Source organism: Otolemur garnettii, unplaced genomic scaffold (genome assembly GCF_000181295.1).
Source record: "Otolemur garnettii isolate 467f Iridium unplaced genomic scaffold, OtoGar3 scaffold00008, whole genome shotgun sequence".
Taxonomy (NCBI): Eukaryota; Metazoa; Chordata; class Mammalia; order Primates; family Galagidae; genus Otolemur; species Otolemur garnettii.
In genome coordinates this window covers 22,683,991-22,698,148 of record NW_003852403.1, presented here as the reverse complement: position 1 = coordinate 22,698,148, position 14,158 = coordinate 22,683,991, and the positions used below count along the sequence as shown (strand labels likewise).

General features: G+C 31.6%; 1 protein-coding gene across 1 annotated transcript in view; it reads right to left on the bottom strand.

Annotated features, from left to right (window-relative positions):
* RTKN2 (rhotekin 2) overlaps window positions 1–14,158 on the bottom strand; it is a 72,326-nt gene that overhangs the window by 33,541 nt on the left and 24,627 nt on the right. Inside the window, exons 4-6 of the mRNA XM_003783632.2 lie at window positions 10,513–10,566; window positions 9,065–9,182; window positions 5,527–5,724 (exon numbers count right to left, since the gene is read on the bottom strand). Coding sequence (XP_003783680.1) covers window positions 5,527–5,724; window positions 9,065–9,182; window positions 10,513–10,566 — 370 coding nt within the window. The remainder of the gene's footprint in view (window positions 1–5,526; window positions 5,725–9,064; window positions 9,183–10,512; window positions 10,567–14,158) is intronic.

Sequence of the window (14,158 nt, the reverse complement as noted above, 5' to 3'; positions counted from 1 at the left end):
AAAAAAAAAAAAAAAAATCATGTAAAGACTGGAAAATGATAAAAGGTATGTGGTTTAGATTAGCTGAACTATGAGTAACATTTTTCTTGTCTAGATTCTATTTCCCAAGTTTATATTACTTTTCTAATGAAATAATTCATGTGGTTAAGTGGTAACTGGATGAAAACCATCCCTTAGAATCAATCACATGCAAAGTGGTATGTGCAGTTAAAGGCACTTTGACAAGCAATATATTTTTTAAGGTTCAGAATAACTACTTGAAGCAGGTAGGGCAGATATTTTGGTGTCCACATTTTCGGATGCACAAACTGATGTGCAGAGGATGTGACTGACTTGCCTGTAAGAGGTATACTGGACAGAAAACCCCACTATACTACACTGCTTTTATACCTCATTTATGAAATACCTTAAAATTAAGATACTTTTTCTAGTAAAGCAGATATATAGTGAACATATTTTATTATACTGTAAAAATATGGATGTATTTTTGAATGTACCACATGATATTACTACTGCTGAGTAATCATTTCAAAGATGATTAAATGAATAAATAATTAATTATATGCAACAGTTTAGTAATTCCTTAGTTAAGTTTACAAAATGCATTACCTTTAACATTTTTCTTAGAAACATAAATAATCATTGTTAGAATTCTTGTTTTATAGCTTCAATCTTATTTAAAATGGAGTATAGTGGCTTATTTTTAAAAATTTTAACACACCTTTGGTCAAGAAAATTATCAGTTTCAATTTTACCACTTTTTATAAGAAGATTATTTAAAATGATGCACATTTATACAATGAAGAATAATGTACTAAATAGTTATCAAGGCGCACAAAACAGTTAATTCAGCTATAGAGACACTGGGAAAGTCTAGCTAAAGGAATTTTAGTGGGCTAAATTCCACAAAAAATGAATAAATGAATCATATTAGGGAGCAAACTAAAAATTACCAGAACTGTACTGTCTTCTTTTAGATCAAACAATACTTTATGATATTTCAAGTTACTTCATTTTTAAACCATGACTAATTATGATGCCAATAGTTCCAAAACCAACAATGACCTCACTTTTAAAACATTCTTGTCAGGATAACATTTTCTTTCTAAAACATTACACTCATTCCTTTTAGCCAACCCTAATATTGAGTTCCCAAAAGTATAATCAGCTACATTTTTTTCTATCAAATAGGCCAATTGTTATAACATTTTTGGAGGAGGTGGAATGTTATAAATAAAAATAACTACTCTAAAGGGCAGTCTAAAAAAATGCACATTTGTCAGGAAAATAACTATATTTGGTCATGTGTCATATTACTAGGGAAGATATATATAGTTTTATATGTGACCATTTTGGTTAAAGACTGAAAGTTCTATCAGAGATCAGTAACCTAGATCACTATTAAAACAAAATCTCCTATATGGTGCTGAAGTGGTCAGTTAAAGAAGTTTATCAGGTAAGATCAGTCCTGGGCTGAGTTAACCTAGCATTCTTTGGATTCACAGAAGGTCGTTAGAATGCTGGTATTAGGAGAACATAATCTGGTGAAATGTTGTAAAAGGATTTATCTTATCTTTTGACCAATTTTAATGACATAATAAGCAAATGACATACAAATTTTGTGGAAAATGTTCATAAACAAAATCAGTGCTTAGATTCAGGAATAAGCCCAGTGGAATGACAAAACAATAGAAGAATGAATGCTTCAAGATAAAATACATGTATTCCTGTCTGTATCAAAAAGAACATAATACACAATAACATTATTCTCAAAAATTCCTCTAGGTTTCAAAGAGAAATATAGGCCAAATATAGGTTCTAACATCACACAGATGATCCTCTCCTATAAAATTATAAACACAGTTATAAATGAAAACAGATGTGGCTATGTTTTATAATCCTACGTCAAGTCTCTAAACTGAAATGCTTCAGCATGAGTTTAAAAAAGGGCTTAGAAAAAGCACTGGTCTGGGAACAGTAAAAATAATAACAATAATGGTAATAATGCTACATTTATTAAAGCTTACTTTATTCCAAGTATTTCATGAATTCTTATTGAATCTCATAATGATTCTACGGAGTTAGATATTATTTTATTATCATTGTTACACGCATTGCCACTTACCATTTTACAGAGTGAAAAACAAAAACTCAAACAGCAAATTAATGTCTTGGGTTACACAAGTAATAAATGACAGAATAAAAAATTAAGTATTCACTGCCAAACAGTGAAGTTTCAAACTGTTTTAGATGTCTATTCATTGTTTTTATATTCATCAAAGGTGTTTGAAATGCTAGAAATGTCTCTAAGGAGCTGTCAAAAAAGTAATGGTTGTGTCTAAGCATCTTAATCTTTCATGAGAGAAAACTGAGGCCCAGGGAAAAATGTAACTTGCCTAAAGTATCATTTAGTTGGATAACAGACATTACTAGTAACATCATTTTTTTTAAAATTGGGAGTTCAATTGCTTGAAAAATTTTCAAACTACTAAACTAGATGGTTATCTCTGAGGTCTCTTTCTGTTCTAAAATCTATTTGAATCTGGAAATAGAACTATCTACTCATCAAAAAGAAATAATTTCATTACTTTATGGTTGAATTAAAGTAACTTCTAACAAATCCTTAAAATAATCTTACTGTAGGAAAGTTTATTAAATGGTCTTAGATCTAAAATTAGAAAATTAAAGGTCCCTTGCTCCCCCTTATTTTTTTTCAAGGTCTCACATATTTATTACTGCACCAGCTTATTAGTGAACAGCACATAAACAAAGAGAAAACTCATTTTCCCAATGAAGTGTGGCAACTGTCCAAATGATGACATTTTCAGCCTAATATGGTAAGATGATAGTGACTGGAACACAGCATAAGTACAGGCCATCTCATGTGCAATTCCTTATAGACCCAGCTTGTTCTTCTCCAGTGCCCCCTCTTTGAGTTGTACCTGATCTTATTACTGGTTTTCATTCTAATCCACTGGGGAATGGGATGATTTAATTTTTGTTTCCTGGCCAAAAACCGCTTGATTCTGAGTCTTATGGGAGGACATGGAGACAAATGAGACTATTCACACTCACCACAATGGAGTCCCTTGCTCCCCTTTAAATAACACTTATGGGGCAGACACATCTTCTATGACTGTTTTTCACACTATGATTGGGACCCATCCCTACATCATGAAATCAACTTAATGATTCATAAACAGCATTTTTAAAACCTGAAAGCAAGGGAATTAAAAAAATGCTTGAGAATCAATTGTAAATATTAAGTGTCAAGTATTACTTCCTAGCATCTAGCTGCCTATGTAACTGTGCACTCAGTTATGATGTACAATGTATTTCTTAGTATGAATCACAATCAAAACAGATTGAAAGCCACTATGCGAGAGTGCCAAAGCATATTTCACAATTAATATATCTGACATGAAAAGAGTAATTAAATTACTAACTGACATTTCTAGGATCTATACCTAAAATATTCTGCTTTTTATAATTACGGTAAAATTATTGACATGCTGAAAAGCCAACTCCATTAGACATGCAAAGAAATTCTAGGAATGCAGCTTGATCAACAGTGTTCCAAAGAACATAAACATAAAATTATCAGTGAAGAAACAAACATAAGGTTTAAGTAAAGTATGTGAAAGAAATCAGGGCTCCTTGAAGAAACAGTGATTTCAAGTTTGGGCTGAAAAATACACAGAGGAGGAACATCTAACTGTGTCAGAAAGCAAAAAAACTACCAAACATTAGGTTGTGTCAAAAAGATGTAGAAATCAGCTTGACGGTTTCCCAGTGATCAAAGATGAGCAATTTTGGCATCAAAGAGAATATAACTATAATAGACTAAAACAGAAATACGTAAAAACTCGAGTTTAAGTTAAATAACACGATCACCTCCATGATTGTTGGGATATCAACTTGTTTTAAAACTTGGTAAATATGAGAATCAAGCACTTTTCTTCCCCTTCCTCTACCAATTTCATTGTAGCTATATCCACAGAAAATGTTCTTATTTGCATTATTCCTCTTTAGAAGAAAAATGCAGCACAGATTTAGAAATTAACAAAATTATAACCAATAATGAAACAACAAATGATCAGCAATGGCTGCTAAAACTATTAGATGAAAGATTAATAGGGAATTTTATAGTGTATGGAGCAAGCTCATAATACCTAAAGCAAATGATCAATTTTAACATTACTAAAAGTGGGACAAAGTCTCCTCATGAAGACAGTAGGAAGCACATATAACAGTATGAATCACTATTGTCCTATTTTTTGTTCTTTTTTTCCCTTTTTAAAAAAATTTTTTCAGAATATTACAGGGCTACAAATGTTTTGTTTACATGAATTGCTTTTGTACAGCTTGAGTTAAGTTGTAAGGGTGCCCCTTCCCTGGATAGTGTGCACTGTACCCACTAGGTGTGAATCTACCCTTAAGAATCTGAATCGAATCAGTCCTCTAGCTCTAAATACCAGCTTATAGATAATACTAAGGACAGAAAAACTGTTCAAGAAGATCACAAAGATGCAATCAGCTAAATTCAAAATACGGGAAATTCTACAAGACTGGTTTCTTCAGTAAATAACAGCAAGGAAAAAAAGTGGGCAGGCAACTGTAACAGATGAAAAGAAACTTAAAAGACTCACTTTTAGTGTAGAAATGTAAAACTGTAAATCTTGTTTTATCTACAAGAGGAGTTTTTTAGAACTGGAGTAATTTGAACATAGACTGGATACTGATGATATTAAGAACTCCTTATTTTGTTAGGTGTGATGTGCTAATTTGGTTTTGTTACGAAAAGATTAAATATTTTTTAAAATCCTTGAGAATAAGGTATGACATACATGGAGAAACTCTGCAGTTAGTAGACTAATAATGTAGCAAATACTTTGATGTATATGTAGACCTTTTTCAAGAAAAATATTTCCTCTTTCTGTGGAGTTACAGGTTAAACATTCCCAACCAAACATCTAAAATCTGAAATGCTCCATAATTTTAGATTTTTGAGTGACAACTTGATAGTGTAAGTGGAAAATTCCATATCTGACTTCATGTGACAGAATGCAGTCAAAATAGTCAAAACCTAATTTCATACATAAATTTTTAAAAATATTATATGAAATTACCGTAATACTACACATACAAGGTGTACAAAACATGAATGAATTTCATGTTTAGACTTGGGTCCCTCCCATTAACATATTTCATTATGTATATGTGAATATTCCAAAATTTAAAAACAAATCCAAAATACGGTACACTTCTGGTCCCAGGTATTTTGGGTAAGGGATACTCCTCCTGTATTGGAATTCCTAATCACAAAAAACATTCTCTCAATCGATTTCTATCTTTAAAGTAAGGTATTAAGGATACTTCAACTGGATAAATGGCAGACAACAAAGTTTTGTTTCTGCTTCAAGATATTTTTCCATTTAAAATGTAAGCATATGCTCCACGTACAAAACTTCAAAATACCACAAATGTATAATTATGTCATCATAAATACTATATTGGAAAACTTACAAAATAGCAGAACTGAAGGGCAAGCATGTTTCATGATCCTCTTCTTGAAGCACTGAATTTATTTTCTTTCCTGTGGCTTTACTTATAGATGTTTTAAGTTTCTTAGCTAGTTTTCTTGGTGTATTGGTTATGGAAGATTCTTCTGTACTGCAACTATACACTTCCACCTTTATCTGAAAGTCTGGTCCTGCATCATTACTAAAAACCAGGGCATTTATAAGGTTAGAAATTTAACTCAGCAGCAAATAGAATTATAACACCATTTGATGTTTTCATAACATTTGAAATCAGCATGTGATATCAACAAAACTCAAATTAAGACCATTATGAGATATTGCCCCATGTCCGTGAGGGTGGCTATTATCAAAAGACAGGAGACAAAAGCTGGCAAGGGTGTGGAGAAAAGTACATTGTTCATGGAAATGGAGATTTGTACAGCCATTATGAAAAACAATACAGAGGTTAGAGGTTCCTGAAGAAATTAAAAATAGAACTACCACATGACCTAGCAATCCCTAGTCTGGAGTTATACCCAAGGGAGATGAAACCATCACCTTGTAAAGTTATCTGCACTCCCATGTTCACTGCAGCATTATTTACAATAGCCAAGATGTGAAAATAAGTGTCTGTGGATAAACAAATGGGTAGAGAAAGTAATAAACACAAGGGAATATTCTTCAGCCTTAAAAAAGGAGATTTTGCCATTTGCTACAACATGCATGGAGATGAAGGATACTATGCTAAGTGAAACAAGCTATATACAGAAAGAAAAATAATATGTGATCTCACTTAAATGTGACATTAACAGCAACAAAAAGCTCAAATACACAGAGGATAGAGAGTGAAATGGTGGTTACCATGAACAGGAGAGGCATGGGAGGAAATGGGGAGATGTCAGCCAAAGGATGCAAAAAATAATAAACATGCAGGATAAAAACCTTTAGTGATATGACATGAACATGAAGACTAAAGCTAATAAAACTGTATTAAATTAAGAATTTTTGTTAAATAAATTTTAGCTATTGTCACAAAAATAGTTAACTGTGTGAGATATTTGTTGATATGTTTCAGCATAACAACTAGCAACCATTTTATTATCTACATGTGTCCAATAACATTATGTTGTAAACCTCAAAGACACATAATAAAATTTATTTAAAAAATAAACAAATAAAAGGCTGCAATGAGCTAAGACTGCAAAATCTCAGTAAGCGCAAAGTTTATGGGAAAAAAATAAAATCAGCATTTGAAATAAACTTATGTTAACATATGCTAATGAGAAAGAATCTTCTCTGTTTATGTAACATCTAAAGGATTAAGAGTCAGTGCAACTTTCAGAGCTCTCAGCCTCATAACTAGGGCAATCTTAACTTAATCAGTTCCTATAGGCATATTATTAAGAATAAAATGTCCTAGTCATTTTGTTGCCAATACTATTTTTCCTTGTCATTCCTTTAATACCACTACTTTTAAAATATTTATATGTGTAATTTCCTAAAATGACTATTCCTCCGAAACAAAATCTGCTGAACCTTTAGTTTTCATTTATTCATCAATAGAGTCAATTATTCTATTTACCACTGTGCCTCCAACCCCACCCCTCTTTTGTACCTAATAACTATAAGCAACATTTCAGAATATTGTTAAATAGGAGGAAAAATAAAACAGAAAACCAATGTAAAGGGATATACTTCAAAGAATGAACTCCTTGAGGGCAGGTGCTATCTTGGTGATCATTGTATTCTTACCCTAGCATTGTATCAAGAATATAGAAGGTACTCAATATAAATTTATTAAACCAATATGCATAAATTCTGCAATTCTAGCAAATGCTACGACTGACTTTACCTTTTTCATAGACAGTGAACTACCTTTAGCATAAAAGACTGTGTGGTGTTACTAACAATAAACATACTGAAGACTGCAAAAGAGGTCCGTCAGCAGCAGATGTTGCCTGCAGATGGAAGATCCACCAGCCTCAGAGATTTTAAAAACGCAGCAGACTTTTTAAGATATAAATGGCCAATCTATAGTTTGGTTAAATCCAAAGAATAACTTCTAGATATTTTTATAGCTTATTATTTGGCAACTTCTAAACATACAGTATTCCCAGTAATGACTAACAAATGTCTCAATATTTAGAGGAAAACCAAAAATTCATAAATATTGAATACTTATTAAAAACAATCATCATAACAAGAAGCACATTTTTAAACATTTAGAACATTTGTCGACAGTTATTTTTAGATTAATTTAAAAGATTAATAGAATTTTTAGAAAATTATAAATCATGTGCTGTCTTCCCAAGTAATTTGTGTTGTTCTTTCCCTGGTGGTGGCGGGGAACCTCTGATTTTTGTCTTTGTAGTAAAAACAAACAAAGGCAAAATGATGTGAAGAGCTCAATAACAGGGTAATTCCGGCAGGAAAAAAAATTCACTAATAATAGTTGATAATGGAAATAAACGTATTCAGATAACTGATGAAAATATATTTGTTAGCCTCAATTATATAAGCATTTGGGGGTATCTTCTGGATCCTAAATAAATTTCTTTGGTTCAATATAGCTTGTAGGAAGGCCTGTTGTTATAACTTATAACTCGCAATAATTTTTCCATGATATACTATTACTATGGGACAGTGGACCAGATATGAAGTCACAAAATATGGTTTGCTGTAGTGTTTTTAATGTTATACATGAGTGGCAAAACTAGTTCTCTGAAATTTTAATTGCCTAAGTTCCATAATGATAAAAAAACACATATTCTGATTTTATCTTGTCTATTAGCTATTAACATTTAGATATGAATACAGTATCATTAAAAGACTGAAAGGAACAGGCCCAAAGAACCTTTGAAAGAGGCCAGGAAAAACTTGTTAGTTAAAAATGATTTCTATGGCTACCTGAGGAGTTCACTCTGGTTGTGTATTATTGCCACAATAAAATGAGCCTATAAAAGACCAAGGGCAATAAAAACAGCCCTGAAGATCACCTCTTTTTTTTTTTTTTTTTATTGTTTTGGAGTACATGAAAGAAACCTATCATAAGAAAAAAAACCAAATTTTACCAAAGCGCTTTTCCTATGGTATATATTTTAGTTCTATCTTATAAAGTTGTTGTACTGCTTTAGTATTTCTGTAACTACATCACCTATATGGGATGGAAGAACCTATTTTATGCCAAAATTCATGCTATATCAAATAACATTCAAGAAAATTCAATTGTATTTCATAACTTAGGAGATAATGGAAAACAATAATGGAATTATACATATTTATATCAAATTTAAAAATTTATCACATCTACTGAGTCAAATGTTTACTGCTAACACTAATAAGATTTCCATTTTATTTTATATCAGAAAATTACAAATGTAGATATCATATTCTTTTGAACAAAGTAATCTTCAAAATCATTTTACCAACAATCATAATGCTTCAGAAAAAATCCAAAAACCTAATAGTTGTAACTTTCTTTTTAACTAAAGAATTTTACATTACTCTCATTCTCCAAAGAATAAAATAATATTAATACTTACAATATGGTTACATTTTCAAAACATATATCTGTGATTGTTTTATCCACAATCACCATGTCAGTATCAAAAACTTCAGCTCCCATTTTGAATAAACAAAAAATGGCATAGCGCTGAGATCCTAGAGAAGAAAACATTTTGAGCAACAATCCATAAGTCATGACAACATTAAGTCTACTTGACAATGAAAAATATCAGCTTTAATATCTGTTAATAGATTTATTTTCATACATTGTATATCATAATCCTAAACATTTTACAGTGATTTAGATGCCATTATATAGGAATAACTTATCCAACTAGAACACAAAAAAAACAGGAAAGTATCAAAAATAAAGTTAAATACATAAGTCTCTTTGCAGCATAAAGAAACCACCAATTGCATATATTTTTATGAATAAAGCATACACACACACAATTATTACCTCTAAGTCATTTTGGCTTCCCTGTCCATTTAAGAAAAAGATTTTTTATTAGAAGAGGTTAAAAGCAGGCACATTAACAGCAAAAAATTTTCCACCAAACTAACAACAAGAGAAGAACCTCCCCCATACACACACACACACAACCAAAAAACAAAAAAATTCCAATAAAAATTAGACATGGGAACACAGAAAACAAAGCTGCTGGGCCTTTTAATTTGGTGCTGTTTTAAAAGTATTATAAAGTATTATTAGGTGATTAAAGGCCTAAATCCTCTTTCTGAAGAGAAAATGTATCTCTTAAGAAAAACTTTCTTTAATAATCAGAAAGATTTCCTTAATTCCCACAGGTATTCCTTTGTAAAGTAAATTATACTTTATAATTGAATAACAAACACTAATGTGATTTTGAATTCTTCATATAAATCTAATTATGCTCAATATGATTCAGACTTTAAAATATGAAGTAACAAGCTAGCACAATAGACAAGAAAGATAAGAGAATTGCCATCTTTCCTACTTTGCCTCTAACAGCTAGAAATCACTGGAGGTTAATTTCATGATCTAAGCAATACATGGATTTGTGAAGACTATACAAAGCCATAAAATGCTGAAGGAAAAAAAAATCAGGTCAAGCTAAAAGTCTTTCCTTATTACACCTCATTCTCTAAAGTAACAAAATAAGGCAGAAAAGGTATTCTAGATTCTGGTCAAACAGGAGAAATGCTGTCTTAACCTTTATTCCTTAAACATTTTCTTTTGTTCCATACTTCCCCTTCAGCCCACTCTGAACCTAACTTACTGTCCTTCACAGGTACCTATCAACAACTACAAGTATACTAGATGTGCATAATCTCAATTAGCATCAAGCAGCTGCTACCTAGTTATATCAAAAATCAGAAAATAGTTCAGCAAGATTCTGCTTGTTTTGCCAAATGACATCAATTTATTTCAGTGTAGAAGCAATCTTTTTTCCCCAATATTCACACTAAAGAAAATATTTCAATTACAAATTAAAATCATACACACGTTCTTTATTGCTGAAGTGATCAGAGTCTTTCCACATTAGTGGTATTCGAATATCTATAAAGAAGGGAAAAAGAAATGACGAGTAAAAATTTTGCTAAGTTTTACTTCTTACATTGACATGAACCTCTGACTTCCATAATTGATTGTGACTATTAAAGCCAAAATAAAGTGTTATTATTTAGCAGCACATTTTCTAGATATTGTTCAGATTTTCCTATAGTATCTACTATTAAAGTAACTTAATCTATATACAATTTTGGAGTATGTGCAGTGAAAATGTATTCTTATAAAAATAATTGTTCTAGCTCCATGTATATATCCTTCTCTTCCCAATTTATGATGCCATCTTTATCACATATGCCACTCTGAGTAAATGTCCGTTCCTCAGCTATACATACGTTTTGTGGATGTACTTGAATTGCTTATCAACTACTACTGTCTATATACTATTATAACTATTATACCTTTATTATATACTTTGCTGTTAGAAATATTTGCTTTGGAAAATATCTGATTCTCATTTGCTAATTTCTTCATATGGATTTTAGAAATATTTTGTCAAAATTCCCCCCCAAAATATTTTTAGCATTCTACTATCCAAATTAATTTGGGAACTGTAACTCTTTAATATTCTGTCTTAATACAGAATAGCATGATACATTTTTATTAAGGTTATTCTTGAGTATTTAATATTTTTATTTTTTATTGGCTTTATTGTAAAGGTGATCATTTTTGCCATTACATTTTCTAACTAGCTATAGCTGATTTTAAGAAAAACTACCACTTTTCTATATTTATCTTGAATCCGGCCACTTTTACTGAATTCTTTACTAATTCAAATAGTGTTTTAGTAAATTCTCTTACATTTTATAAGTTTGAAATCTATTATCTTCAAATGGTATTCAATTCCTTTTCAACAGTTTCATCTTTTATTATTTTTGCAAGAATTTCTAAAACAGTATAAAATTATGTTGACATATTGAACACTGTTTATTTTGTTCTAAATTTTAATGGGAATACTTTACTATTTTATAGCTATGACTTGGCTAATGTCCTGTCAAAAATCCCACTTCTTCTTGCTTGACCACAGATGCTGACTCATTTCATTTCACAATTGTTCTTGTTCACAGCTGCTCTTGTTCTGTTATGGTGGCATTAACAATTTATACTATCATGGGAGGAACATGGACCCTACTTCCTTTGCTGTATACCCCAATCAATGGGTCAGCCTGGCCTTTTCCCATGCCTAAAAAGTAGAGGGTAGATGTCATCTCCTGAAGAGAAGGTAGGTATCTTGTATACATTTCCCAGATGGTCATGTACTGCTCAGATGGCAAAGAATTTGTAACTATTAAGCTATGTTTCTTAATTCAGCTTCAAATAATAAAAAGTTCTTACAGATTTTTGTAAATGGTTGACTCATTTTTAGTTTATAGTACTTTGCCTTTATCTATTTTTAATGCCTTCACTGACATTTTAATTGTAAATTGAGAGAGCCATGATAAGATGACTAACTTGATGCTGTGAGGTCTAAGAATCTATCATTTTCGAAAGGGAAAACTGAGGCACTTGGGGACTTAATTTGGTTTAGTCACTGAATAAGCACATACAATTACCATAGTAATTATGATAAATATTACAATTACATATGGTAAATATTTGGTGTTCTGCAGAAATAATCAGAATAAATCTCAGTTATTCTTTTTACTTTAATAAAGATCTTGCCAATGAGTGGTGAAGCTGAAAATGATAAACCCAGGTATTTTTGGCCATAGATGTAATCTCAGAAACGGTTATGAAACTTTTTTGCAGATATTCATTTTGGTCAAAACAAGTCACATTTTCATCTCTATGTCAAAAGAAAATGGATTTATAAAGATGAATTTGTTTTTTATTTTGTTTTTACAAGTATGCAGACAAAAAAATCATTAAGTCTATAAAAAGATTAAAAGAAATTACATTAAGTATCCCATTTTCTGAGAGTTTTAGTTCCTTAATTTAAAGTTATCTGAAAGAAGGAACACACGCAGAAGCAAGACCAATTTTGACACTTTAGTAACTGTGGGCAAGAAACATTTTTTCTTTTACTTTAAATGCTTTTACTTACGGTCCCTTCTACATGTACTGTTAATTCTAATTTAATGAATTACTGCAGTCAATAAATTCTTATGAAATGACAATACATAATAAATGTTGATTCTATCATAGCATTTGAGTCTTTAATACCAATACAACACATCTCATTTGTATACTGAGTGGCATTGTATTAAAAGAAAGAAATGAAGGATTATGTTTAGTTATTTTTAGAAACTCTCCTTTTAGTATCTACAATATTTTGTTCAGGTTAAAATGTAGTAGACATAATGAACAACTATATAAAAGTATTATGTTTGGAAGCAAAAGAATACAAGGAAGTATAAAACATGATTTATATGTTGTTATGAGTGTTACATGAGTTACGTGAGTAAATGAGTGTTATAATATAAAAACATAAATGACTATCAAACAAGCAATAGATCTGTATATAATCTGGTTATCTTTCTGAAGAAGTTTTTGCGTAGGTGAATACCACTCTGATTTTGGCCAGTTCTTATGTCCTTTGTAAAATTCAGGTCTATCCTTCCTAAGTAATCATTTTCGTTTACTCATAAAGACATTACTGAAAACAATTCATTGAGTGAAAGGGCCTGAAATACAGCAGCAAGGTCCCCAGCACAAGGCTTTTGGTCAATGAAATACCCAATTATTACCTAAAAACTGATGGTTGTACATACTGTTGTTTCCAAAATGTACTGATAAGACAGTATTTGTAAAAGTGCATTACTGGGAGGCCCCTGTGGCTCAGTGTAAAAGTGAGTGTAAAAGTGCATTATCTAAGAAATGTACACACAAGTCAGTCAGGTATTCACTTCTATCTGTGGCATCTCCAAGCCATTGTCTTTAGGTTCCTTAACATTTTGGAGAAACTGAGACTACACAGCATAAGCGCCATCTAGTGGTTAAGGGTCTCCTCACTACATTAGGAATTCAGAGAAAGGAAACAGTTTTACTTGGAATGGTAATAGGTTAAGATTTTATAGATGAGCAAACAGATCTAGAAGAAAATGTAGTTATTTTACAAGCTAATTTGGTGTCAAAAGCATGGGGTGTGTTGGCAGGCCACAGAAAGAACTGTCTGCCTAATGCAGACAGCTTATGCATAAGGAATATGAAAGACACGGCTAGAAAAAGAATTGGATCAGGAAGGAAAACTGGAAACAAAAGTTTGGTCTTTATCCTGGAGGTAATGGAGAGCAATCGTCTATTCAATAAATAATCTCTGAACACTTACTATGTGCCAGGCACTGTGCTAGCTTCTGGGTATAAAGTGATGAACAAAATAAACATGGTTCCAACCCTTATGGAACTTTTGGCCTAGGCAAACATGAAAAACATTATTAAAGCTTCTGAGTAGAAAAGGGACAGAGTAAAGAGCCTTAGGTTGTAGCCCAGTTCAGCCACTTATAGCGAGTCACTTAACTTCTGACACTGCAGAAAATAAGAACAATTATCCTACCATTTCTACAAGGCTGCACTATAGAAAAAACTGCGGCTCGGCGCCTGTGGCTCAATCGGCTAAGGCGCCAGCCACATACACCTAAGGTGG